Source organism: Chelonia mydas, chromosome 3 (genome assembly GCF_015237465.2).
Source record: "Chelonia mydas isolate rCheMyd1 chromosome 3, rCheMyd1.pri.v2, whole genome shotgun sequence".
Classification (NCBI taxonomy): domain Eukaryota; kingdom Metazoa; phylum Chordata; order Testudines; family Cheloniidae; genus Chelonia; species Chelonia mydas.
In genome coordinates this window covers 2,544,573-2,571,384 of record NC_057851.1, presented here as the reverse complement: position 1 = coordinate 2,571,384, position 26,812 = coordinate 2,544,573, and the positions used below count along the sequence as shown (strand labels likewise).

At 46.3% G+C, this 26,812-nt stretch overlaps 1 protein-coding gene across 21 annotated transcripts in view; it reads left to right on the top strand.

The window, feature by feature from the left end:
- Nucleotides 1-26,812, top strand: part of ASXL2 (ASXL transcriptional regulator 2) — a 241,609-nt gene that overhangs the window by 193,548 nt on the left and 21,249 nt on the right. For 16 of the 21 annotated variants that reach the window (XM_043542006.1, XM_037893710.2, XM_037893718.2 and 13 more), the window contains 4 exons: nucleotides 9,306-9,420; nucleotides 14,895-15,047; nucleotides 17,371-17,534; nucleotides 26,022-26,118. In XM_043542006.1, the coding sequence (XP_043397941.1) occupies nucleotides 9,306-9,420; nucleotides 14,895-15,047; nucleotides 17,371-17,534; nucleotides 26,022-26,118 (529 nt within the window). The remainder of the gene's footprint in view (nucleotides 1-9,305; nucleotides 9,421-14,894; nucleotides 15,048-17,370; nucleotides 17,535-26,021; nucleotides 26,119-26,812) is intronic. The other 5 variants (XM_043542007.1, XM_043542005.1, XM_037893721.2 and 2 more) reach the window with 1 other exon arrangement.

Sequence of the window (26,812 nt, the reverse complement as noted above, 5' to 3'; positions counted from 1 at the left end):
CCTTGTTTGTCATACACAGATCGCCTGAAGGTTCAAGCAGTCTCTTCACATACAGTCTCCAAATGGATAGCATCCTGCATGAAAACTGCATATGAAATAGCTTTGGCGACACACCCTCCGTGGGTACGAGCTTATTCTACGAGGGCACAAGAAACGTCCATAGCATTCCTCAGTGACATTTCCATATTGGACATTTGCAAAGCTGCTATGACCCTGCGTGATACGTGTGTTCACAAACCATTATGCCATAACCACATCTTCCAGGGTGGATGCTGGCTTTGGTAGAGCGGTCCTGCAGTCCCTGTTTAGGTAGACTCCAAGCCCCACCTCCTGGGGCGAGTACTGCTTGTGAGTCACCTAAGTGGAGCTGCATTTACTCAACAGTTACTTACTGGAACTGTGGTTCTTCAAGAGGTGATGCTGATGTGTATTCCACGACCCACCATCCATGCCATCTGCATAGGAGTCTCGTTTCTGGCTGTTTGGTACAAAGGAACTGAGGGAGGGTCAAGGTCGCTAGGGGAGGGGCTCCAGCCATAAGGTACAGCGCTGCCCCTCTAAGTGGAATACATGTCATGCACTTGTTGCTTCTTAGGTCCAGCTGTACATCCCATGAGAGAGAGCTGTATTAAGATGCTGCCTGTGATAGCTGTAAGCAGCAGCAGGGGGTGCCAGAGAGATTTTTCTGTCTGCAGCTGTGGGGGGCGGGGAGGGGGGATATGTAGAGAGTGGGGAGATGTATGGGGGGCCAGAGATGGGGATGACGGGGGTGACAGTCAGTCCCTTTCCCTGCACTCAGAGCTGCTTTTGTACACACACACACACTCCCTCCCTCCCTCCTTCCTTCCTGAGTCAATATCTGCTGAAGATGAGTTGATAAACCCAGGCTTCGTTATAAGCAGCCCATAGATTTCCAGGCCAGAAGGGACCATTGTGATCATCTAGTCCAGGGGTGGGCAAACTTTTTGGCCTCGGGGTTCCGAAACTGCATGGAGGGCCGGGTAGGGAAGGCTGTGCCTCCCCAAACAGCCTGGCCCCTGCCCCCTATCCGCCCCCTCCCACTTCTCAACCCCTAACTGCCCCCCTCAGAACCCCGACCCATCCAACCCCTGTGCTCCTTGTCCTCTGGCCGCCCCCTCCCGGGACCCCCCCACCCCTAACCGCCCCCCCGGGACCCCACCCCCTATCTAACCCTCCCTGTCCCCTGACTGTCCCAACCCCTATCCACACCCCAGCCCCTGACAGGCCCCCTGGGACTCCCATGCCTATCCAACCCCCCCTGCTCCCGGTCCCCTGACTGCCCCCTGGGACCCTCTGCCCCTTATCCAACCCCCCTGTTCCCCGCCCCCCGACCACCCCCTCCCCAGAACCTCCGCCATATCCAACCGCCCCAGGACCCCCTGCCCCTTATCCAACCCCCCTCTCCCTGCCCCCTTACCATGCCACTCAGAGCACCAGGACTGGCAGCCGCGCCGCCCAGAGCCAGCCACACCGCCGCGCAGTCTAGAGCACCGGGGCAGGCCGGCGGCTCTCGCAGCCGCGCTGCCCAGCATGAGCTCACAGCCACGCTGGGGGATGGGGGACAGCAGGGGAGAGAGGGCTAGCCTCCCTGGCTGGGAGCTCAAGGGCTGGGCAGGACAGTCTCGCAGGCCAGATGTGGCCCACGGGCCATAGTTTGCCCACCTCTGATCTAGGCTGACCTCCTTTATAGCACAGGCCGTAGAGCTGCCCCACAATAACTCCCAGAGCAGACTTGATTCTAAGAATTGCCACTGCTGGAGAATCCACCATGACCCTTGATAAATTGGTCTAATTGTTAATTACTTTCACTGTTAAAAATCTGTGCCTTATTTCCAATCTAAATTTGTCTACCACCAATTTCCCACCACCACTGCCCCACCCCTCTGGCTCTTTGCTGCTTCCCCCACTGTCCAGGTCTCTGCTTCCACACCCCCACCCAATCTCTCCCTCCACACTCCCTCCCCACAGGTACCTGCTTTCCCCCCAACTGGTCCACTTTTCCCCATGGCAGACCCGGCCCCTTTCCCCCACTCTTGGGCTCCTCACCCAGGGCCGATGGAGGTGGAGGGTCCGTGCTGACTCCCCACAGCTGCCCACACGGCTCTTACCCCAAGCTGGCTCTGGACGAGGGGCAGGGCCTCGGAGCTGCAGCCCGGCCACAGTAAGAGCTGTGTGGGCAGCTGTGGGGAGCCGCGCGGAACCTCAACCTGCCTATGGTGCGGGGTGGGCCAAGCAGCCCCCGGCCCGTGTCCCTGCCCCCCCCCCCAAGGCAGGTGGAGGTTCCACACGGCTCCCCATAGCTGCCCGCACAGCTCTAACATGGCCAGGCTGCAGCTACCACTCCCAGGAGGAAACGTGGGATAGTGGTGGTTGGTGATTCTATTCTAAGGGGGAATGGAAGCAACCATCTGCCGGCCTGACATGGCATCCTGGGAGGTATGCTGCCTGCCAGGGGCCCATATCCTTGACGTTACAGAGGGATTGTTGAGGATCATCCAGCCCTCTGACTACTACCCCATTCTACTCATCCATGTGGGCACTAATGATACTGCGAGATCTGACCCTGAGCAGATCAGAAGTGACTCCAGGGCTCTGGGATTAAGGGGGAAGGAGCTGGGAGCACAGGTGGTGTTCTCTTCGATCCTTCCGATCAAGGGTAGGAGCCCAGGCAGAGACAGACGCATCCTGGAGGTGAATGCCTGGCTGGGTGATAGTGTTGCCAGGAGAGCTTCAGCTTCCTTGACCATGGGGTGGTGTTCTGGGAAGAAGGACAGCTGAGCAGAGATGACATAGTTGGCATCACAGAGACTTGGTGGGATAATACATATGACGGGAATATTGGTATAGAAGGGTGCAGCTTGCTCAGGAAGGACAGGCAGGGGAAAAAAGGGAGGAGATGTTGCCTTATATATCAAAGATATAGACACTTGGACTGAGGGTGAGATGGAAATAGGAGACAGACTTGTTGAAAGTCTCTGGGTAAGGCTTAAAGGGGTAAAAAAACCAACAAAACCAAGCATGATGTCATGGTAGGGGACTATATAGTCCATCTAACCAGGAAGAGGAGGTAGATTAGGCATTTTAAAAGAAATTAACAAAATCATCCAAAGCACAGAACTTGGTGGTAATGGGACTTCAACTTGAGCAGGGGGTTGGACTGGGTGACCTCCTGAGGTCCCTTCCAGCCCTGATATTCTATGATTCTGTGATACCCAGACATCTGTTGGGAAAATAATGCAGCAGGGCACAGATTATCCAAAAGTTCTTGGAATGTATTGGAGACAATTTTTTATTTCAGAAGGTAGAGAAAGCGACTAGGGGAGAGGCTGTTCTAGATTTAATTTTGACAAATAGGGAGGAACTGGTTGAGAATTTGAAAATGGAAGGCAGTCTGGGTGAAAGTGATCATGAAATGGTGGCGTTCATGATTCTAAGGAATGGTAGGAGGGAAACCAGCCCAGTAAAGATAATGGATTTCAAGAAGGCAGACTTTAGCAAACTCAGGGAGTTGGTAAATAAGAACCCACGGGAAGCAAGTCTAATGGGAAAAACAGTTCAAGAGAGTTGACAGTTTTTCAACAAGATGTTGTTAAGGGCACAAGAGCAAACTATCCAACTGTGTAAGAAAGATAGCAAGTGTGGCAAGAGACCCACCCAGACTTAACCAGGAGATCTTCAATGATGTGAAACTCAAAAAAGAGTTCCACAAAAAGTGGGAACTGGGTCAAATTACAAAGGATGAATATAAACAAACAGCACAAGCATTGTAGGGATAAAATTAGAAAGGCCAAGGCACAAAATGAGATTAAACTAGCTAGAGACATAAAGGGTAACAAGAAAACATTCTACAAATACATTAGAAGCAAGAGGAAGACCAAGGACTAGCTAGGCCTCAGCGAGGGGGCCAGGGGGGAAACAATAACAGAAAATGCGGAAATGGCATAAATGCTAAACGACTTTTTTGTTTCATTTTTTTCAGTTTTCACCAAAAAGTTTAGTAGCTATTGGACACCTAGTCACGGTGGAGCTTTTCTGGTCCTCTTCCTCTGTTTTTTAATGTGGGGTATACATTTAATTTGTGCCATTATTGTGTTTTTATCCACGCAGCTTGCAGTTATTTCACTTTTGTGATTGTACCTTTTTAATTTCCATTTAACTAGCTTCCTCATTTTTGTTGTAGTTCCCCTTTCTGAAGTTAAATGCTACTGTAGTGGTCTTTGTTGTTTTTCCCCCCACAAGGATGTTAAATTGAATTATATTATGGTCGCTATTACCCAGTGATTCAGCTATATTCACCTCTAGGACCAGATCCTGGGCTCCACTTACGACTAAATCAAGAACAAGTAGGCAGGTTGGCCAAAGGCATATTCTAGAGGTACGAGGGGAGCAAAGGGCTCACTTTTTCATACCTGGCTCCTGCTTGGAAAGTGCTATGAGTGCAGTGATGCAAGAAAACGTAGCCATCACTTCACTTCTTGGCTTAGTGTCACTCGTGGCCCTTCCCTATTTTTAAAGCAATACAGTGACTTGATTTCAGTTCTCCTAGCATGTTCTGGAAAATGTATTGCACATAACTGACTGGACACCATTCTTCAACATGGTGCTCAACAGATTAGGACGCTGTGCCGGAGGGGGAGGAAAGCAAATTCAAGAGTTGAGGACACTCGGTCCCAGCCTATTGATATATAATTCTAGAGACCGTAAGCTTGAGTGTCTCAGCTGACCACCAGTGTTGGGATGCTACATGAAACAGGGAGAGTTGATCTGAGATGTGCAGAACCAAAGCCATAAAGACCATTACAGATCAAAGCTAACTCTGTGATCTACACCCTCAAATAAACTGGCATCCCGCAAAGTTTCTGGAATACCAGTGTAATATGCTACCAGCACATGGTACTGCTAAGTAAGCAGATGGCTGCATGTTGTATCACCTGATGTTTCCAACTGATCTTCAGGTATAGACCCAAGTAGAGAATTACAGCAATCCAATATCCAGGCATGACTAACCAGGATGAGGTTCTGCACCTTACTGGAAAAATCACAATTTTCTTGCCAAACTTAGATGGAGAAAATCAAGTCCCCATGACCAGAGTGGCTATGTGGACATTGGGAAGGAACAAAGAGACCAGATGCTACCCTACTCTTATCATAGTCCAGATCTCAGCATGACTCTTGGAAGGCTCAGAAATTGTACCATCCAGGTCTGATAAAAGCAGAATACTAATCTCATATTGTTGGCCCTTCGGCTTGAACCTCTCACTCTGTCCTCTCAGCCTCGTGTACACATTGAACAAGAGAGGTGCGAGAATGGATTGCTGTGCTCTACCACACTAGAACCCCAAATCAGATGACTCATCACTTAATGCTACCCTCTTGGTTCTCCCTGTGTGAAGAATGGAGCTATGCAAGTGCAAATGTATGTCTTTGGGCGTGTCCCCAGGACCCCATGTCACTGGTATCACAGACTGCACTCAGGTCCAAAAAGAAAAAGCAAGGACACTTTGGGCCAGATCTTGGCTCTGATGCAGTCACTTTCCCACCAGTTCACCATAAAGGCAGTTTAACTGGCTCCCCAAGGATTACCCTGACATGGAATCCTCAGGTGGTGAAAGGTCAATGTAATGACTATCACCACCTTCTCCCACTTCTTCTTCAAATAGGTGGTGTGGCCAGCAAAAGCAGGGGGTATGGTGAGGAAGGTGCAATTCCTAGCTGATGCCAGTTTGCCAGACTAGCTCTTGGGGGCCATTATCCTCAGGTGCAACTTACACAAGCCCTGCTGCTGACATTAGTATTCACACTCTGTGCTAACTACGTGCTTGATGTACCTTTTTCCTTGCACAATCTTGTCTAGTATTGTCTGTTTTTAACTGTATAAATAAAGAGAACAATAAAATGCTTTAGACAATAAAAAAAAAAACCACACACATGCACTCACATGATGACTAAGTGTGAGGAATATGGGACTCTCTCCCTCTGGGTCCCTGGAGAGCAGCTTTGAGAAGATGAGATATTAAGTGCTGTAATTGTGGGGAGTTGGAGGGAGAAGCACAACAGCGCTTCCTCACCCCCTAAAGGAAAGTGATAGTATGCAGCCACTTAAAGCAATGGTGTTCTCAGATCTGCTGTCTGGTATGCATGGCGCTCAGGAGCATACTGCCGGGCATCCAGACTGGTAACATTTAAGGGTAAGCTCACAAGGAGAGGGAAAGAGAGAGAAGGCAAAACAAAAGGAAATAAAAAGAAAATAATCTTTCCAGGAAACAGTTTTGGGGCAAGCTGTTTTCAACTCGCTGTTTGGAATACACTGAACATGCTAGACGCATGAGTCAGCTTGCAGGGTGGAATTTTTTTAACTCCTTGAAGAAATGTACCTGGATTTTTTTAGAGGTATTTACAGAGTGTTTCCACTGTTGCAATGAAACACCTGTTTGCTGCTGCCTGGATCAGCAGCAGCATTAGGGAAAAACTCATTTTCACTCCCTTGGTAATTGTTTTTTAACTAGAGTGGTATATTTTTTGAAAGTAGCTTTAAAGGGACACTGTTGATTCCGATTGGGCCCAACATGTAGATGATGTAAAATCCAAGCTTTTACAAGAGCAAACACTGATCTCAGTGTTGACATGGAATTTTAAAAAACCTCTTTTTAAATGAATAAACATTCCTCCTTTTCTGCATCCTCACCCCCAGCAAGTGTTTGCAGCTCAAACGTTTCAGCACTGAGAACAAAACCAAAACTGAGTTCACTGGTGTCAAGGTTCCTTCCCCACTCTGAACTCTAGGGTACAGATGTGGGGACCTGCATGAAAATCTCCTAAGCTTACTTTTACCAGCTTAGGTTAAAACTTCCCCAAGGTACAAACTATTTTACCTTTTGCCCTTGGACTTTCGCTGCCACCACCAAACGTCTAACCAGGTATATTTTATTAGGAAAGAGCCCATTTGGAAACGTCTTTCCCCCCAAAACCCTCACCAAAACCTTGCACCCCCCTTCCTGGGGAAGGTTTGATAAAAGTCCTCACCAATTTGTATAGGTGACCACAGACCCAAACCCTTGGATCTTAAGAACAATGAAAAAGCATTCAGGTTCTTAAAAGAAGAATTTTAATAGAAGAAAAAGTAAAAAGAATCACCTCCATAAAATCAGGATGGTAAATACCTTACAGGGTAATTAGATTCAAAACATAGAGAATCCCTCCAGGCAAAACCTTAAGTTACAAAAAGACACAAAAACAGGAATATCCATTCCATTCAGCACAGCGTATTCTGTCAGCCATTTAAAGAAATCAGAATCTAAAGCATATCTAGCTATATTACTTACTAAGTTCTAAGACTCCAGTCCTGTTCTGTCCCCGGCCAAACCATCACACAGTCAGACAGAGACGCTTTGTTTCTCCCCCCATCCAGCTTTGAAAGTATCTTGTCTCCTCATTGGTCATTGTGGTCAGGTGCCAGCGAGGTTATCCTAGCTTCTTAACCCTTTACAAGTGAAAGGGTTTTTCCTCTGGCCAGGAGGGATTTTAAAGGTGTTTACCTTTCCCTTTATATTTATGACAATTGGTTTACATTGTTCTGGCTGAGAAAAATGCACCAAATAAATAGCATCAAGCCAAGAAGTGAACTGGATTTTTAGAACACTTTCATTTTTAATAATCTATGAATAACATAGGAGTATCGGATACATACACACCAGCAACATACAAGAACAAACTGGTGCTCCCTCTAGTCCAGGATCTTCTTGATAGTAGCTGGTACCAGATGTTTCGGAAGAAGATGCAGAAAAACCTGCCGTTGGCAATTATGGTATAATTTGCTCACAGAGGAAGTTTCTTACTAATCCCTGTCAATCAATGTTTTGCTTGTGCCCTGAAGCAGGAGGGTTTATAGCCATCCTAAAAAGATGTTTTGTCCTGTCCAATGTAACTATGGATGTCTGCATTATCAATATAAATGTCATTTTTTTTAAATCCCATTCATTTTTTGGGCTCAATTATATATTGTGGCAGTGAATTCCACAGGTTATTTATGCATAGTAGAAAATACTTCATTTACTAGTTTTAAATGTGTTGCATTGCGGTTTCCTTGACAAAACAGTCCCCTTGTCTTATGTCATGAGTGGTGAACAGAAGTACCTAATCTCCTCCTCTATTTCTAGTCATTTTGTATACCTCGGTCATATGCCCACTTATTTGTGTCTCCTCTGAACTAAACATTCCCGATCTTTTCAGTTGTTCCTCATACAGAAGTCTCTCCAGGCCTCTAATTTTTTTGTTGCCTGTCTCTGGACCCCTACTATATCTGATATATGCTTTTTGAGACAGAGTGACTAGAACTGAACACAGTATAGAGGTGAGGATGTCCCATTGACTTATATAATGGCATTATAATATTTTCATTGTTACTTTCTATCCCATGCCTAATTTCCGTCCTACATTGTACCTGCCGTAGTTCATGCTACTCTCTGTTGGCTTCATTAGGGCTAAATTTAGCTTTTTGGCTTGAGTGACCTTGTGAACTTTAGCATTTAACCCAACTTTCATGTCTTGTCCTCCTGCTTCCTCTTCTGGTAAAGGGTATGAATACCTTCTAGGACTTGGTTATAGTTGTTTTAATAGCCTCCATGCTGACACAAAGGGTTTTAATTTTCTTCACTTTCGATTTTAGAATCTTTGACTACCTTCCTCATTTTTAAAAATTCCACCTTACTCAAGTTTAATGTCACTGTACACGTTTATTGTAAGATCCCTCCCCTAAGGAAGATGAGATTAATTGTACTGTAGTCACTAGAGGTTAAATTCAGCGAGAGCCGACCTGAGAGGAGCTGTAGTAAATATTTTCAAACCCGCAGGAGCCCTGGCATTCCCCGCGGGGCTGGAGCCCTGAGCCCCAGGAAATACGCGGGGAGAATGTAAGCCCTGGTAGTCATTATTATTCGGTGGTGCTATTATAGTTAATTCTGATACAGATATAGTTGTTGTTCTCTAGGACTCGCTGTTCCAAGAAATGGTCATTTAAGATCCTGAGTAACTGGTCCACTTAAATCTTTTCCTGTTGTGTTATTTGAACAGTTTCTATGCAGACAAAGAGTAGAAAATGTGTCTCCTTAAAATGAACAGTGCATTGGAAGCAGGGGATGTATTTCTGAAGCTCTTTAAAATTCTTGGCTGAAAGGTGCTATCCGGGCCAAAGTGCGACTTGTTGTAAAGGCCACTGTTCTGTGAGGGGTTATTACAAGCTTGGTTTGAATTTTTTATCTGTCATGTCCTCTCCCCGCTCTCACTAGGCCCTGAAGCAGCAGCAGCAGCAGCAATGCAGAGCAGGCATGCCTGTGCCCTCTAACCAGCATCTTCTACTCAAGACGGTGAAGGCAGCCAGTGACTCCACACCTGCTAAACCTGGTATGAGGCAGTGAGATTCCCACGCTCTCTTTTACGGCCATGTCTCTCTAACTTGCCTTTCCTAGGCTTTCGGGGAAGAGGGAGCCCCTGTTTTCCAGAGCATTCTTTGTATTTCTAAACTGTTCCAGCTTCTGTCCTTTTGGCTTTGTCTATACTAGGAAAATCATTGTGTTAGGAAAAATTAATACATTTTAAGGCCAGAAGGAACCATTATGGTCATTTAAGTGATGCCCTGCACTGTACAGCCATCACCTAATAATTCCTGCATCAAGCCCGTACGTTCTGGTTGAGCTAGAGTAGAAAGCAATCCAGTTTTGCTTTAAAGACTTCAAGTAATGAAGAATATACCACAACCCTTGGTAAAATGTTCCAATGGTTAATCACCCTCACTGTTAAAAATGTGCACCTTATTTCTAAACTCAATTTATCTAGCTTCAGCTTTCATCCACTGGTTCTTACTATGCTGTTGTCTTGTAGACTAAAGAGCCCTCTACTATCAGAAAACTTCTCCCCTTGTAGGCATTTATAGACTGTCACCTTGTAATCTTCTGATGGATAGGCTAAACAGATGTAGCTTCTTAAGTCTCTCACTATAAAGCATGTTTTCCAGAACTTGAATCAATCATTTAGCTGTTTGCTGAACCCTTCACAATTTCACTACACTTTCTGAAGTGTGGACACTATAACTGGACACAGTATTCAGTGATATCTCACTAATACAGAGGTAAGACCACATCCTTACTGCTTCTCAGTATCTCCCCTTACGCAGCAAGGATCACATTCGCTGTCGTAGCCACAGCATCACGCTGGGCGCTCATGCGCATTTGGTTATCCACTGTGACCCCTAAGTCCTTTCAGAGTCACCGCTTTCCAGTGTCCTGGCTTTCTATCCTGTAACTAGGGCCTATGTATTTTGTTCCGAGATGTGTGTCCTTGCATTTGACTGTATGAAAATACACATTATTCAAACAAATTCAGCTTACCAAGTGATCCAGATCACTCTGTCAAACGGATCTGCTCTTTTTATATACCACTCCACCAATTGTTGGGTCACCTCCAAACATTACCCACAGTGATTGTATATCTTTTCCCAGATAATTGATAAAGATATCACACAGCTTTGGGCTGTGAACAGATCTCCACGGAAATCTGTTCCCCCACTAGAAATATGTTTTAATTAGCATGATGTTAAGCACAAATTTGCCTTTGTCTGCGCTAAGGGCACAATTTGTGTTTAACACTGTGCTAATTAAAACATGTTAGTTAACATATTTTCCTTGGTTTACACATCAATTCTCCCTTCTCAAAGCGATTTCAGAGGGCCTGAATCAGGGAATCAATGTCAGGAACATCTTGTGGGGGACGGTGCATTTTGAAACCAAAATATTGTTTTAAATAAAAAAGGTAGGAGGGGTGGAGACAGCTTTGGTGTGAGAAGGACACCGCTTCTGTAGGTCACTGTGTAGATGGGTGGGGAGAAGCCCAACATTGCACACCTTTGAATGCGGTTCCAAATGCTTGGTTCCCAAGCACAACATTAATTAATGACTACATTATTTATTAATGCTTAATGATTGATTAATGTTTGTACAGTGCTTTGAAGTCAAAGTGCTAAGCATTATTATTCATTATTTACTGTCGTTATTTATTAATGTCATACAGCAGGTGTAACATTTTTTATCAGCCTTGGGCGAATAAATAATACTACCAACAAAGGAAAATGGTCCTTCATAAAGGTGCAAGGGCTTAACATTCCCCTGTAGGGATTAATCTCCTTTCTTGTTTGTTTTAGCTAAGAGCAAAAATAAAAAATATATTTTAATTTTGATAAAGTTACTTTTGTGAGAGCAGCTTAACTTTATCTTTATAACTTTATCTTGTGACCTATCACAAGTTATCAATACAGGTCACGTACAAGAACACCGGTAGGCAGGTACCGGGCTAGATGCATGGTTATGACCATTCCTGTGAGTACAGTGGATCTCCTGATACACACGCACACACAAATACTAGGACATGGTACATTGCAGCAACTCCATTGTGTTAGCACCAAACCTGGAGCTGTCATTACAATGTCTGTCTAGTAGCTTCACATACACAAAAAGGGGAGAGAAAAAACAGTGCAACATCAGATACTTCTGCTCCCAAATCAAAAGCTAAATCCAGGCCTTGCAAAAGTGACTTATCTGGTGCAGCTTGTAACTAGTGTAATAGGGTGAACCATTAACTACAGAAAGAAGATCAGAGTGGGCATGTAGCAGGGTGGGACTAACCCCTGCGGCGCCTCCTGCTCGTGGTCCAGGGAATTAGCGTTCCAGCCTCCGGAGAGCCCTCTGCAGGCCGGTGTCCCGCTTGCCGCTAGGCCCTGAGTCCCTCCTGGACCCCGGTTCCCCCTTTCACACTGGGGTGCTGCCACCTGCAGTACCCCATACAGATCTGGATCTCCCCTCCCCGGGGAACCCCCAACCCTCTACCCCCACCTCGCCTCAGTCTATGGCCACTGCCAGTCATCACCTCGCCCCCATTCCCTGGGGCCAACTGCAGTGTAAGCACCACTCCTCATAGGCAAAGGGGGTTTGGACCTGCCGCTTCTGCCTACCCTTGGGCTGCCCTCTGCAACCCCAGTACCTATTTGACCTTCCACTAGGCCTGCAGACTGTGGGGTTTCCAGGCCGGAGCTCCCCAGCTCCTCTGGCCTTCCCCCAGCCCTGCTCCACCTCAGGTACCTTGGTATGCTCCCAGCAGCCAGGTCCCTCCCTCTCCACAGGCTAGAGAGAGAGTCCCCCTGCTCCTGGCTTCACTGGCTTTTATCGGGCCCGCTGGGTCTGTCTGGGGCGTGGCCACAGCTGAGGCTGCCTCCCACTCAGCCCAGCTTTTCCCCTGCCCCAGCCCTCTCCCAGGGCTGTTTTAAGCCCTTCGAGGCAGGAGCGGGTGGCCACCCCGCTTCAGGGCAGTTATGGAATCTGAATAACTTTCAGCTCTCAGATCTGCCTGGTGATCTGTCTCCATGGGAGTTCCATGCTGAACGTTGGAGTTCGGCTTGGCCATGTAGAATTAAGGAGAATTTTGATGTTCGGCTCTCTTTTTGACTTGTTTCTGCTTAACTGTGCATGTTTGTTTATTCCCTCTTTTCAGTTGACCCTTAGAGAATCAAAACCAAAACCAGCTGAGGCTGTCTTGGCTAGCTGTTTAATTGCTATTAGAATGTCCTATGTAACATCTGTTCAGATGAATGCAAGGTTGAGGCTAGGCTGCATATTTCCAGCTGTAAGGAACACGCATATCTGCCAGATGTACTTTGTGTGTTGTTCAATAATGAAGTAATTGACAGGGTTGGCTTTCAGGGGGTCCCAAGCCAGCTTTGACATTAAGACCCTGTTGAGAGGAATAAGGGAAGGGAAGTGAACCACTTCTTGGTTCTTTCCAAAGCATTTCTTGCCTGTACTACTCCGTGCATACATGGGAGCTATAGGGGAGGCTTGCGGGAGGAAATGCCAAGGGAAGGGGGCACTTCTGGCCACTCCTAGATAGATGAGGGAAGGCCTGAGAAGGGAGCTACAACTAGTTTGCATGGAAAATGTTGTGTATTTTATGTTTAAGTGTAGGAATGGGTGTGGCAGGTGCATAAAACCTTCTACACAAGCTGGTGGGAGCCCAGTGCCATTTCAGACTTTTCACAAAGTTTTTCTTGCTAACCAGTTTAAACCTGAATGGCTCTCTGGCTCTTCGGCTTGAGCTTTCTTCTCAGAGCTCCCCTCTACCATGGTCTTAAGACCCCATCCTGGCCCACTTCATGTCCTCGGGGATGGAGTGCATCTTACAGCCAGCTTCTGGCCGCAGGCTGGGAGATAAGAGGGCCTGGCCTTGCCACATAATTCTGAGGTGTTGTAGTATAATTTTGGTCTAATATGCGAAGTGGTTCACACCCATATTACATAATACTTACAATCTTCAAAGCATTGCATAGCTTACAGAATTCCTCTCTGTGCCTTACATTTACACTCTCCCAATAATTGCAGACAATTACCATGTCCCCTTTGGTCATTTCTTAGCCAATCAGATATACTGAGCCATTTCCCTTCATCTTCCTTTATCATTTTTGTTATTTTTCTCTGAATTCCCTTCATTTTGGCTGCTACATTATGATCGGGAGGTCCCTTGAATCCAGCTTTCCACTCCTGACCTCTGACTCACCAGCCCCGTGCAGGGTGTGAGTGAGAAAAAGAGGCAAAAAAATCCAGTAAAGTTGTGACTGAGGCCATCAAACTAATTCACTTGAGACCTAGAAGTAGCTCTCTCCCTCGCCCTTTGGTCTTACTAGACTCTCAGTATTTCTGGGTCAGAGCCTTGGGTGTTTATAAAACCTCCAGTACGATGGGGTGTGATCCTGCTGGGAGCATTTGGGTGTTACTGTAACATAAGTGATTAGTAACAGCATTCAATCGCTTTGTGACTTAACCATGTGTACTCCTGAGTTCCTCTTCTATTGCCGAGGGCCGGGAGCACCTTTGGCTATGTGGAGTGCAGGCCTGTTACTGTATATTCATCTAAGGCAGTGGGAAAACACCCGCTAATGTTCTTAATTAACACCCGTTAATGTTCTTGTTGAGGAAGAGAAGGGGAAAAGAAAATGCACTTAGACCGGAGCAGGAATCTTTTTCTGTGAGCAGAAAGAAATGTTACTGCTGTAGAAAGAGGAACATTGAAAAACGGAGAGCAGCACAAATGATCAGGGAGTGGGAGGGATTGTTTTAAGAGGAGATTTTAAAAGCGTGAAATCTGACTAATTTAGGGGGAAGAGCATGTTAATGATCTGAAGTACATGAAGGGCGTAACCACTGAGGAGGGAAAAGAATTATTGGGGGTGGCCTAAGGAGCGCCGCTAGCAATGAGCTCCATCAGATAGGAGAGCAGCCTGTGAAAGGAAGTTCTCATAGTCCCATCACTGGACTGGAAGATTCATGAAGAATAAACTGTCTGCATTGATGGGGAATAGATTTAGATGATCCGGGAGACTGTTTTCCATCTCTATCTTCTATGATGATTTGATAGCTCCCGATAAGGTAAGAAAGCTGGAAAATCCGTGCAAGGAGAGGAGCGGAATTAAGGGCTTGTCTACACTTACAGCAGCACAGCTGTAGCGCTCAGTGAAGACGCTACCTATGCAGATGGCAGAGCTGCTCCCATCGGCATAGGTATCTGTCCCGTCGACATAGCACTGTCTACACCAGGAGTTGGGCTGGTATAACTGTGTTGCTCAGGCGTGGATTTTCCACATCTGTGAGTGACATAGTTATACAGACTTAAATGTATAGTGTAGACCAGGGCTCAGTGTCCACCCTGTAGAACTTCTTGTCCTGGCACTGCTGTGCATTAGGGTACCCATACTAAAGAATGCTCTATTACACCCATTCAAACAGATGTCTTGTTTAACACTTCATTGTTTGTAGATCCCCAATGTTAAAATGTTTCAGTTTCCTGTACAGCTTGGGAAGGAAGGCAGTCAGATGGACAATCAAGCAGCCCTCAGAACTCCACCTCCAGCTCCTCTCCCTCTGTTAAGGCTGATAACTCCCTGCCAGGCTTGGGGAAGAAACCATTCCAGAGATCTGACAGACTCCATGCAAGTAAGATATTTATTTTTCTACACAAAGAGGGTTTTGTTGCTCTGATGCCAGAGTAAAAAGCAGAGCGGAAAATTAAGTAAAAGCTGCAGCTAGTTCCAGGGTTGGAGAGGTTTCTGGCCAATCCTGGAAGCCACTCCTGCTCTTCAGCATGAATTAGGGAAAATAAAACCACCACCCAACTCAGAAACTCTATACACACAAACATGTCCATGCCCAGCTCTTCTCATCGGGAAGCTTTGCTGGCTCGTGTGTTCACAGTCCTCTGTGCAACAGAGGCAGAAAAGGACTTGCATTATTTAGCAGCCTTTTCCTTCTAGCACTTAAGGTGTTTCTGTTACCTTAAAAAAGAAACAAAAATAAACCCCATCCTTCAAGCCCAAGAGTGCTACTTGGTTTCCTGCCAGGTTTTTAAAGTTACATGTTTCTCAATACCCCTTTGTTGCTTGTGGTTTGTTTTACAGATGCTTGGAGTTTAAATGAAATCTCACTCTTGTCTCTGTAGGCCAGGGGAATAGGGGGAAACCATGTGTTCAGCCCCATCACTTCATATGGGCCCAAAAGTCCATCCGCTGGTAACAGTTTTTGCTGGATTTGATCTGAATTAGTGGCCTTGAGGTGAAAGGTTCCATCCATATCCCATTCAGGGTCCTTTGCAATTTCTCCATGTCCTCTTAAGATCTTGCAGTGTGGCAACCCACACGTTGTCTGATAATGTCAAGAGTCCATCAGTAGAGCCCTGCAAATCTGTGGATATCGCTTTATATCCGCAGACCATATACGCAGATACAAATTTTGTATCTGCGCAGGGCTCTACCCATCAGTGCTGCTTTGTCAGTCACTCAAACATTGCCACCCTCACACAGGAGGGTGCAGCCCTGCTCCCAGTGCACAGGTTGACCCCCTTCTTTGCCTCAGCCTGGATGCCCACGGCGGGCAGGGATGCCACGGAGACTGAAGCGCTACAGGTCAGGGCTGAGATATGTTGGTGGGCCCACGTGAGGGAAGATTGCTTTTGCTGTTCCTGTTCTGGGCATAAGGACCCAGCGTCCCCAGAGCTACTGCACCATCCCAGCACTAAAATTCACTTCATTTAAAATTTGAGGAAAAAAGAATAAGGCAGAGCCGTGTTCATTTCGTGTTTGTGGCCAAGCTCTTTGGGTATGTGCCTATGCCAGTGAGAGGGGCGCAGCCTAGCAAGCTGGAGAGAGCTGCTCTGTATTCCAGACCCAGCTCCATCTGGAGGTCAGGGAAATAACGCAAACCAAACAGACAGCAACATCTACAGAGGCGTTTTCTAAATGACCTCTGAGTCTGCGAGTCACCTTTCCCAAATGAAACAAGCTTCCATGGGAGTGGCGCTGTGGGGAGCAATTACCTTAAAAGCATCATCCCCACGCTCTGCAGAACATGCTATGACAGTCTTCATTAGACTTTTTATTAATGATACATTTTTACTTGAAGTTCACAGAACATAATGGCATATTGCCAAAAATGTGTAACGGACAAGTCCAAAGGAAAGCTCATACACTGTACAGATGCTCTCTCCGGTCAGGCTGTTTCTGAAATTACAGTGCTCATGTGAGTCTTTCTGTAGCCTGGGTATTGGTGCTAGAACTGCAGGACTCATGGTCAGGACCTTTACCATGTGGGAAAAGGGAAGAAGAGAGAAGATTTTTTCATTATTACTGCTTTGTTTCGCATTGTGGTCTCAGCACAAGCAGAGCTGGCTGCTGAAACCTGTGAACATGGCACTGATCTTTTCGCAATCACTTCTGCTTTTGCTGAGTACAAAATACAAACAAACCAGCAAGAAATCCAAAGGAAGAAGCTGCCCCTGGCCACAGGATTAAAATAGAAGATTAAAGTACACTTGCTAAAAAAACCCTCTTGAGAGACTCCTACCCCAGCACAGGGGAGGTTCTGCTATCTCGTTACCATGGACAGTCAGGAATCCCGGCAAAGCTAGGCAAACCCAGACAAAGCAGAATATTCGGGGTTAATATTTTCCTTGGGAGATGAGAGACCTTCATAGCCCCAAGAATCCCCACATTATGTTTTTAATCATCCCATCACGCTCCAACTCCCACGATTCCATGTAATGCTAGTCCTTATGGCAGAAGGGTGGATCTTCATCCGCTCTGTTTCTGACTTAGCCAGGGAGCTTACTGCTCCCTCCCTTCCAGGGTTGGAAAGTGAGCCATCAGAACAGCATTATTAATATCTTCATGTAACCATGAGCTAAGTGAAGAGCCTCTCAGAGGTAGGGGAGCCGTTATTCTTGCCTCAGGTGATGTGTTACACAGACCTCTGTGGTTCTTTACAGGGCAGCTGAAGAGGACGAAATGTGCTGAAATTGATGTGGAAACACCTGACTCCATCTTAGTGAACACAAATCTGCGGGCGCTGATCAACAAGCACACATTCTCTGTCTTACCCACAGACTGTCAGCAACGGCTGCTGCTGCTGCTCCCAGAGGTGGACAGGCAGGTATGCCACATATTCTGTTGTAGAGAGGAGCTATGTTTCCAGGTAACAACATGCAGAAACCTGGGATTGTTGTCTTCATACACAGCAATTGCCAATTCACTGAGATAAGGGCAATCAAATCTCAAGTTTCAGAAAATAAACTGGTGCTTGCTGGAAACTGGGATGGCAATTTTTTCATCCACATACAACACTATTTGGAAAGAAACATGGAGTGTTGCTTTCAGGGAACCATTGAGTATTGATGGATACCAGAGGTGATGGGCCTATAGTTTTATCCAGTATAGTGAATCCTACATTCCTAATAGTAGTGAGCTCAGTGGATTCTGCTGTAGTGGAGTGGACATGCTAGGTGCAGGGAGTGTTGAATGCCAGCTTTTTTTTTCAAAGTCTTTACAATGCGGTCTTATCCCCGTACCCTTTTAGCAGAGATGCCTTACTAGATTGTCTCTAAAACAATTGTTATACTTTAGCCCAGTCCCCTGACGGTTTGTGGATGTCTCAATAGCTGTCATGTTAGCACTGTTATAGGCTGGATAGCACTCTAGTCTTGCATAGATGCACAATGCTTTACATAGAAGGGAGAAGGTGTTAATGAATTATTTGTCAACACAGAGGAAGATGCTGTCCCTACTACACAAAGTCTCTGTTCTAAATTGGAACACAGAACACACAATTTAGAGCTACAGAACATGTGGTGCAGATTTCGTACATTTTGTGGATTACCAATGAAAGAATTCTGTGTTTTAAGAAAGGATCTGAAAAAGTGAAGAGAATAATTCAATGCATAAGAAGAGGGAGGTAGGCCCATATATATATGGAGTAGCAGGTTAAGAAATTATGAAGATGAGTGGGAAAAGGATACAAAGAAGGCATAAAGGAAGGCGGTTTAGCAGGTCCATAGGCAGTTGGAGGAATAGGTGGAAATGAAGGCAGCGATATAAACACAAGCAAAGTTCCACAGAACCTTGATGGTGAAGATGAATATTATTATTTAGTGTTTTTATGATGGCAGCATGTAGAGGCCTGAACCCCATCTCGCTAGATACGTTATAAACAAATAACAAAAAGCTTGAACTGATGGACAGTGGAGCGACATGGTCTGAGAAGCAAAAACATGATCATTAGCAGCAGCATTCTCTCAAGATTGAAGGGGGCTCAGATAAGATGAAGAGTCCACAGAGGAATAAGTGAGGTGAGCTTTGATCCACGAATGGATAAAGCTTTTGTGGCAGAATGGAGAGGAAAGGCGGGATTTCAGCGCTGTAGAGCATGAGTTCTCAACATTTGTCATACTGAGGCCCCCATTCCCATTCCAGGATCCTTCCTTCCTTCTAGCCATATGAGAAGGGCAGGGCGGTTTCAATACCCTGACAGCCCTTGATTGAGAGAACCCATGATATAGTTACAGCTAGAACTGTAAGTTGTAGAGGAGATCCCCATACTTCTCATGACACAGTACATTCATCCAGTGAAGATGATGATCATGATGTGCAGGAACTATGCACTTTCTCGCCGCACCACTCATCACCGAAAGAAGTACCATCCTGGAGCCAGATGGGACCCAAATACCCTTACAACCAGGCAGCTCAACCATGGTACAGACCACTGTGGATGTATCCACCAATGGCCTTCCCAATCCAATGGGCACATTGGGACCCCATGGCAACTTACCGGGGCCCCACTCCAGGCCACCCACAGCTCATAGAGACGAGCTGAGGTCTAATCCCACGTCTCCCGCTCCATAGCCCCACGTCTCCCGCCCCACAGCCAACGAAGGCTCAGAATGTTGGGGATGACACAGTAACAGGCACTGATCAGGAAGCGACATCTGCTGCTCACAATTCTTCCTGCTTCCCGGTTGAGGCAATCATGCCACCACTGCCTACCTCAGTGGGTGACTTCAAACAGTTCCAGGAGCTGTTTAAGAGGGTTGCCTGCAGCCAGGACATCCCACTGGAGGAAGTGCAGACAAACCAGCGCAAGCTGGCACAAATTTTACAACCTTCATCTACTTCCAAAATTGCTCTCTCCATCAATGATGGGATTTTGGAGCCAGCAGAAAAAGTCTAGCAGTCACCAGCCTCAATTCCAACGACATGCAGAAGGGTGGATAGGAAGTATTACGTCCCTGCCAAAGGGGTGGACTTCCTCTTCTCACACCCACCTCCCAACTCCTTGGTGGTCGACACCGCTAATCAACACAGCAAACAACAACAGTTTAGATTCACTCCACAACAGGCTTGACCTCTTCAGATGAAAAATTTACTCCTTGGCGACATTACAGTTCCGAATCACCCAACTATTCAGCCTTGCTGGCTAAATAAGATTATGGTAATTATGGAAAACTTAGCTCGTTCACAGCGGAGCTCCTCGAGGAGAAACAATCACAATTTCAGGCCATTATAAATTAAGGTCAACTCACAGCTAAAAGCGCCTTCGAAGGGTCTTTGGATGTCGTGGACACAGCAGCGAGAACCACGGCTGTAGTCATGCGATGGGCATCCTGGTTACAATCCTCTGACATACCTAAAGAACTCCAAACGAAGGTCGAGGACCTATCTTTTGACCAAGAGAAGCTATTTTTGACCAAGATGGCCAAGGTGCTCCACTCGATGAAACACCCTCAAGCTACTCTTTACACTTTGGGGATCTACACTCTACCTGCAAAGAGAAGACGATACCGGTCTCATCAGAGGAACAAGGATTTCTCTTCCTACCAACAGCAACAGAGGCAATATGAGAATCAAAAACAACACCAACATTCACAGCAATGGAGAGCACCTCAGTCTCAAGCGTCAACTTCTCAAAGGGCTTCGCCCAAACAACAATTTTGAAGTTTTGGTCGAGGGTCTGAGCAACCTCCCTCACCAGGCAGCACTTATACCCGATCCATCCCCATGATTGGTCATGGCTTTTGCCCATTCTACCATATCTGGGTGTCAATAACCATGGACCAATGAGGGTTAGACATCATATGATTGGAATATACCATATCCTTTACCTCCCAACCACCTACCCTATCCCCCTCCCCATCCCTCTTCAGGTACCCTTCTCATGAGCACCAGTTACGATAAGAAGTCAATCATCTTCTACAACTAGGTGACATGGAACGATTGCCTTCGCAATACAAGGGGAAGGGGTTTTACTCCCACTACTTCTTGACCCAGAAAAAGAACGGGGGATGGAGACCTATCATGGACCTCAGGAAGCTCAACAATTTCGTTCTCTCTCAAAAGTTCAAGATGGTCACACAGGGTATGATACTGCAAAAGGTTCTCAGCCCTCGACCTCCAAGATGCTTATTTTCATATTACTATACATCCCGCTCACAGGAAATTCCTGCATTTCTCTGTAGGACACAAACATTTCCAGTACAGAGTCCGACCACTCAGCCTATCCACCGCACCAAGAGTTTTCTCCAAAACCCTAGTGGTAGTAGTGGCACATTTATGCATACAGGGAATAATGATCTTCCCTTACCTGGTCGATTGCCTTCTGTGACGGGGCAAGGCCAGATGGTTATAGAAAAGTAGTGGGAGACAGATATATTAGCTCCAGGCTAAACAAATCCCTGGTACCAGGTTAAGTGAAATGGAAGCTGCTCCAGGTCAATTAAGACACCTGGGGCCAATTAAGAACTTTCCAGAAGGCAGGGAGAAGGCTAGGTTGATTGGGACACCTGAAGCCAATCAGGGGCTGGCTGAAACTAGTTAAAAGCCTCCCAGGCAGTCAGGTGGGCGCGCATGTCAGGAGCTGTAGGAGGAAGTTGCGCTGTTGGAGAGACTGAGTAGTACACACCATATCAGGCACAAGGAAGGAGGCCCTGAGGTAAGGGTGAAGTGGAGCTTGAGGAAGTGAGGGCTGCTGTGGGGGAAGTAGCCCAGGGAATTGTACATGTCATGTTTCTAAAAGGTCAGCTACCATAGCTGATACTATTAGGGTCCCTGGGCTGGAGCCCAGAGTAGAGGGTGGGCCCATGCTCCCCCTTCCCCCACCTTTGCCCCCTGATTAATCACTGAGACTGGGAGACAACAGAGACTGTGCAAGGAAGGATAACTTCTCCTCACCTCCCTTGCTGGCTTATGGTGAAAATGGCTCAGTAAACTGTGACCCTTGTCTCTAGAGAAAGAAGGGTTACGTGGAGGGTCACAGTGAGCCTCTGAGGCTAGCAAAATCTGCCAGGAAACGTGGGACCCATGGAGGCAAGGACAGAGCTCTGTCACACTTCTCAAAAGTCCAACTCAACAAGAAGCACCGGGCACAGTCCAAACGACAATCACACTATTCAGGGACCTAGGGCTACAGATAAACAAACGAAAATCCACTCTAATCACTATCCAAAAACTGGACTTCATCGGGGCACATCTCCATGCCATAGAAGCCAAGGCATCCCTGCCCTTGAACAGATTCTCAACTCTGACAAACCTTACATCAGAGGTAAGAGTCAGCCTCCAAATACCTGCTTGGACTGTCCTGCAAGTTCTAGGACACATGGCAGCCACAACGTTCATGGTACGACACGCAAGACTACATATGCGCTGCCTACAGGACTGGTTGAGCTTGGCATATATATCCAGCAAGCAGAGCCTCACAAGGGACTTACAGTACCACCCAAGGTCCTGGACTGTACACTGATGGACAAGACCAGAAAATGTATGCATGGGTATCCCATTCCAACAGGAACCCCCATCAATAGTAATCATGACGGACGCCTCGCTAATAGGCTGGGGTGCCCACCTGTGTCAGCAAATGTCCAAAACAAATGGTCTGTTATGGAGACTCGGTTACACATCAACCTACTAGAGCGGTCCACAACGCTTGCAGACACTTCCTACCTCACGTAAAGAACGAATCAATTTGCATAATGACTGACAACATCACCTGCATGTTTTACATCAGTCATGAAGGGGGCATTCGATCTCACTCGCTCTGCACTGAAGCCATGAAACCGTGGAACTGGTGCATACACCACAACATAACATGTTTCAGCCTCCTGTTTTCCCAGCTGTCAGAATGCGATGGCGGACATGCTAAACAGGTACTTCTCTCGAGTCCACGAGTGGGAAATGAACAAAGGAGTCCTACTATTCATATTCTGCCAGTGGGGCACTCCCCTCATGGACTTGTTTGCTTCCCCCAATGAGCCACACATGCACAATGTTCTGCTCAAGAGCAGGACTTGGACCACGATCACTGGAGAAGGCCTTCCTCATCACATGGGATGCAGAACTCATGTACGCGTTCCCACCGATTCCCCTGATATCATACATGATACACAAGATATGACTGGACAAGACCAAAGTCATCCTCATGGTCCTGATGTGGCCCAGGTAAGCATGGTACCCTTACATGATCTCTCTCACTATCCGAACCTGTCATCTCAGAACAACGGTTGCACTCTCCACCCGAATTCGGAGAAACTCCACCTTCAAACATGGCTCCTGCATGGTTCTATCATGGCGAACTAGCCTGCTTGGAACAAGTTCAGCATGTATTACTAAACAGCAGGAAAGTGACCACATGTAATACTTACCTTCAAAAATAGAAGAGATTTCCTCCTGGTGTCAAGAAAAAAAATTGACGGCCTCCACAATACCCATACCATTACTGTTGGAATACCCACTGGAACTGAAACGCTCAGGTTTAGCAAAGAGCTCAGTCAAAGTCCATCTCTCAGCCATCACAGCATTCCATCATGAGATTGACAGGACCTCGATCGACACATACACCATTACTAAATGCTTCCTCGCGGGTCTCCACAACATTTACCCAGAGGTTCGCCAACCTACTCCGGCCTGGGACCTCAATCTGCTATTGAAATGCCTCACCAGACCACCATTTGAACCCCTAGCCACTTGTTCCCTCCTACATTCATCCATGAAAGTGGCCTTTCTCGTCACTATTACTTCTGCCACACAAATGAGTGAGATGGGGCTCTCATGGCCGATCCTCCCTACACAATATTCTTCAAAGACAAGGTCACTCTATGACCACACCAAAAATTTCTGCTGAAAGTAACATCACCCTTTCATATGAACCAACCAATCCATCTTCCCACGTTCTATCCCAAGCCTCACGAGACTCCAGTCAAGACTATCTTGACTACTAACTTAGTATAATAAAATGCCCAGGGTACAGTGCCCCAACTTTGTTAGTAAACTTGTTTTATCCCCCTTCAAATGGGAACTGTGAGCCCTTTTGGTTACAGCTTGGAAAGGTTGTCTAGTTTCACTATAACCTCAGAAAGCGCCTCTGCTAAATGCTATTTTGTAACTTCCTCCAGCAGTACTTACAATCAATATACCTCTGACTTCTAGAGTAACCTATTTGCAGGTCTTTTCTTCCTCTTTCTCCAGCTCCAAAAGCACAACAACACTGGGATTACATTGGGGAATACCCTTTAGACCTCTCTGCATAGAAAGCCACAGGGGCCCTGCACTGTAAACTGCAGACTAACCTAAAAATTAGGCAGGGAGGCTGCTGGGATGATTTTTTGTGGATTAAAACCTGGGCTTACTTAAACTCGTGAGAATTTCTGCCCTAGCAAACAGTGCACATTTTCCTGCTGGCAACCCCGTTAGAAAGTCAGAGATTCTTCCTACCCTGCATTCCTTTTCTTCCTGCAGTGTGATCTTGTTTTACCAAAGCTATAGCTTGTGCAATCTAGTTCACCCTGCATGCCAAGTCACTGTGCTGAATCAGAATTTGATTGGGAAAGAGTTCTGAGTAGTTGAAAAAATGTTGTCTGACCCATGATGATGGATTTTAGATTTCAGATAAGACTGTGGTAATTTTCTTAGAACTACCCACCACTCTCAGTGCTATTTTGCTCCTCAGGGAATTTGCAGGCTCTATAAACTGGAGAAGGAAAGTTGCTTAAACTAGAAAACTGGAGAAGGGAAGAGGTAAAGCCACAGATGTGCCACATCTGCATGGTCACACACTTGTCTTCCATGTGTTTGGCTGTGATCCAGTGGATGGTGTGGGTGTTGGTGCAGAAAATCAAAATACTACCTAATGGGCTTGTAGAGAGCAGAAAGATACATACCAAAAGTGTGCTTTACCAGACATGACCCACGGTCCACCCAGCCCTCCAACGGGCCTCCAGCAATTGCTGATACCTGATGCTGAGAGAAGCATGTCCCCACACCCAGCCACGCCAAGAGTGCACATAGACCATGCCATGGCTGGGGTGAGGGATTCTGCTCCCTACAGTGGAGCAGCGTGTATTGGAGCAGGAGAAAGATCTCTGCTTTCCCAAATCATTACAACACAGCTGCTCGGCTGCCCCTCATTGTAGATCTCACTGTAAGTCTGTCCCACGCAAACCCACTGATAGTCACTGCCATTATTTTAAACTAAATTATCTACATCACAAATGCTGATATTAAGTGAAAACAATGCTTCTCTTAAAGAAACAAATCTTGCATTGTTGAAAGCTTGCTACATGATTCTTCTTCCCGGTGTGATTTTTGCTTGTTTCTGATAATATGAGACTTGTAATTCTATGATACATCGGGCAGAAAGAAACCCAGACCTTCTCCTTTACCCCTGTTATCGTTCCCCTAAGTGGCAAGTGTACAGCTACTGGCCAAGAGCACACGCTTTCTCTTTTTGCACACCACACTGAAGCGTAGCTGTTCTATTTGGTTGATTATTATTTCCTAGGCTGTACTGTCTGCTCCCCCATTGGGCACAGCTCTGTCTGCAATATCTAGGGACGTGATTCTGTGCATTTAACACTTCTATTATTATTTATTATATATATTTTCATAGCACCTAGGAGCCCTAGTGGGCCAGGCCGCCATTGTGGTAGGCACTTTAGAAACACAAAACATAAAGATGGTCCTTGCTGCAAGGAGCTTACAGTCTAAGTCTAAGACAAGAAACAATATTTGGAGACAGACAGGAAAGTACAAATAAACAATGCGACTGACTTTTAAAATGCTGCTTCTGATGTCCCTGACTTCCTCTTTGTGTGCCATTTTGTTTTCCCCTGGAAATTGCCAGCATTGCTGCTTTTGACAGCAGCTCAGAGTTTACTCTGTGATCATTTAGAAGGGAGGGCAGCGTGTACCTGCAGAAGCCTTTTGAGAGGTAGTTGTAATGCTTCTTTTCTGTTATGAGTAGTGCAACTTGTAAAGCATCAGCTTGTGTTTCTCCCTGTCTCCTGTAGGGTCCTGTAATTCTCATTTGTCCAGGGTTTTTATTGTGTCTGCGTACATGGCAGTGGGAGGGTAAAGGATTGGGGTGAAGATGGAAGGGCAAGAGAAATCCACCAGGATTCTACTGGACCCAGACTTAGGTGAAGGAGGGCCTTCTGGGGCCATTAATTTTACTCCTGGATCAATCAGAAGAGCAGCTTTGGAGTGCCATGAGGCATTGTCTGTCCAAGTAGTGATCTTCGGACCAGACTCTGCTCCTCTACGTGTCACTTAAATCTGAATTCAGTGAGCTAACATTTGCTTGCTTTATTGTTTCTCTCAGGTTGGGGCAGACGGTTTGATGAAGATGAGTGGCTCCGCACTCAACAATGAGTTCTTCACTTCAGCTGCCCAGGGCTGGAAGGAGAGGTTGTCAGAAGGTGAGTCTCTCGCCACTGGGAAGCAAGGAGCTGTAAACTGTGAACTTCTGAGGAGTTTTTTCTTATGTGGCATCTCCATTACTGGAGGTTTGCAGCCATGATAGCCCGTTTGGTATAGATTCATAGATATTTAGGTCAGAAGGGACCATTATGATCATCTAGTCTGACCTCCTGCACAACGCAGGCCACAGAATTTCACCCACCCACTCCTACAAAAAACCTCTCACCTGTATCTGTGCTATTGAAGTCCTCAAATCGTAGTTTAAAGACTTCAAGGAGCAGAGAATCCTCCAGCAGGTGACCCGTGCCCCATGCTACAGAGGAAGGCGAAAAACCTCCAGGGCCTCTTCCAATCTGCCCTGGAGGAAAATTCCTTCCCAACCCCAAATATGGCGATCAGCTAAACCCTGAGCATATGGGCAAGATTCATCAGCCAGATACTACAGAAAATTCTTTCCTGGGTAACTCAGATCCCACCCCATCTAATATCCCATCACAGGCCATTGGGCCTATTTACCATGAATATTTAATTACCAAAACCATATTATCCCATCATACCATCTCCTCCATAAACTTATCGAGTTTAATCTTAAAGCCAGATAGATCTTTTGCCCCCACTGCTTCCCTTGGAAGGCTATTCCAAAACTTCACTCCTCTGATGGTTAGAAACCTTCGTCTAATTTCTAGTCTAAAT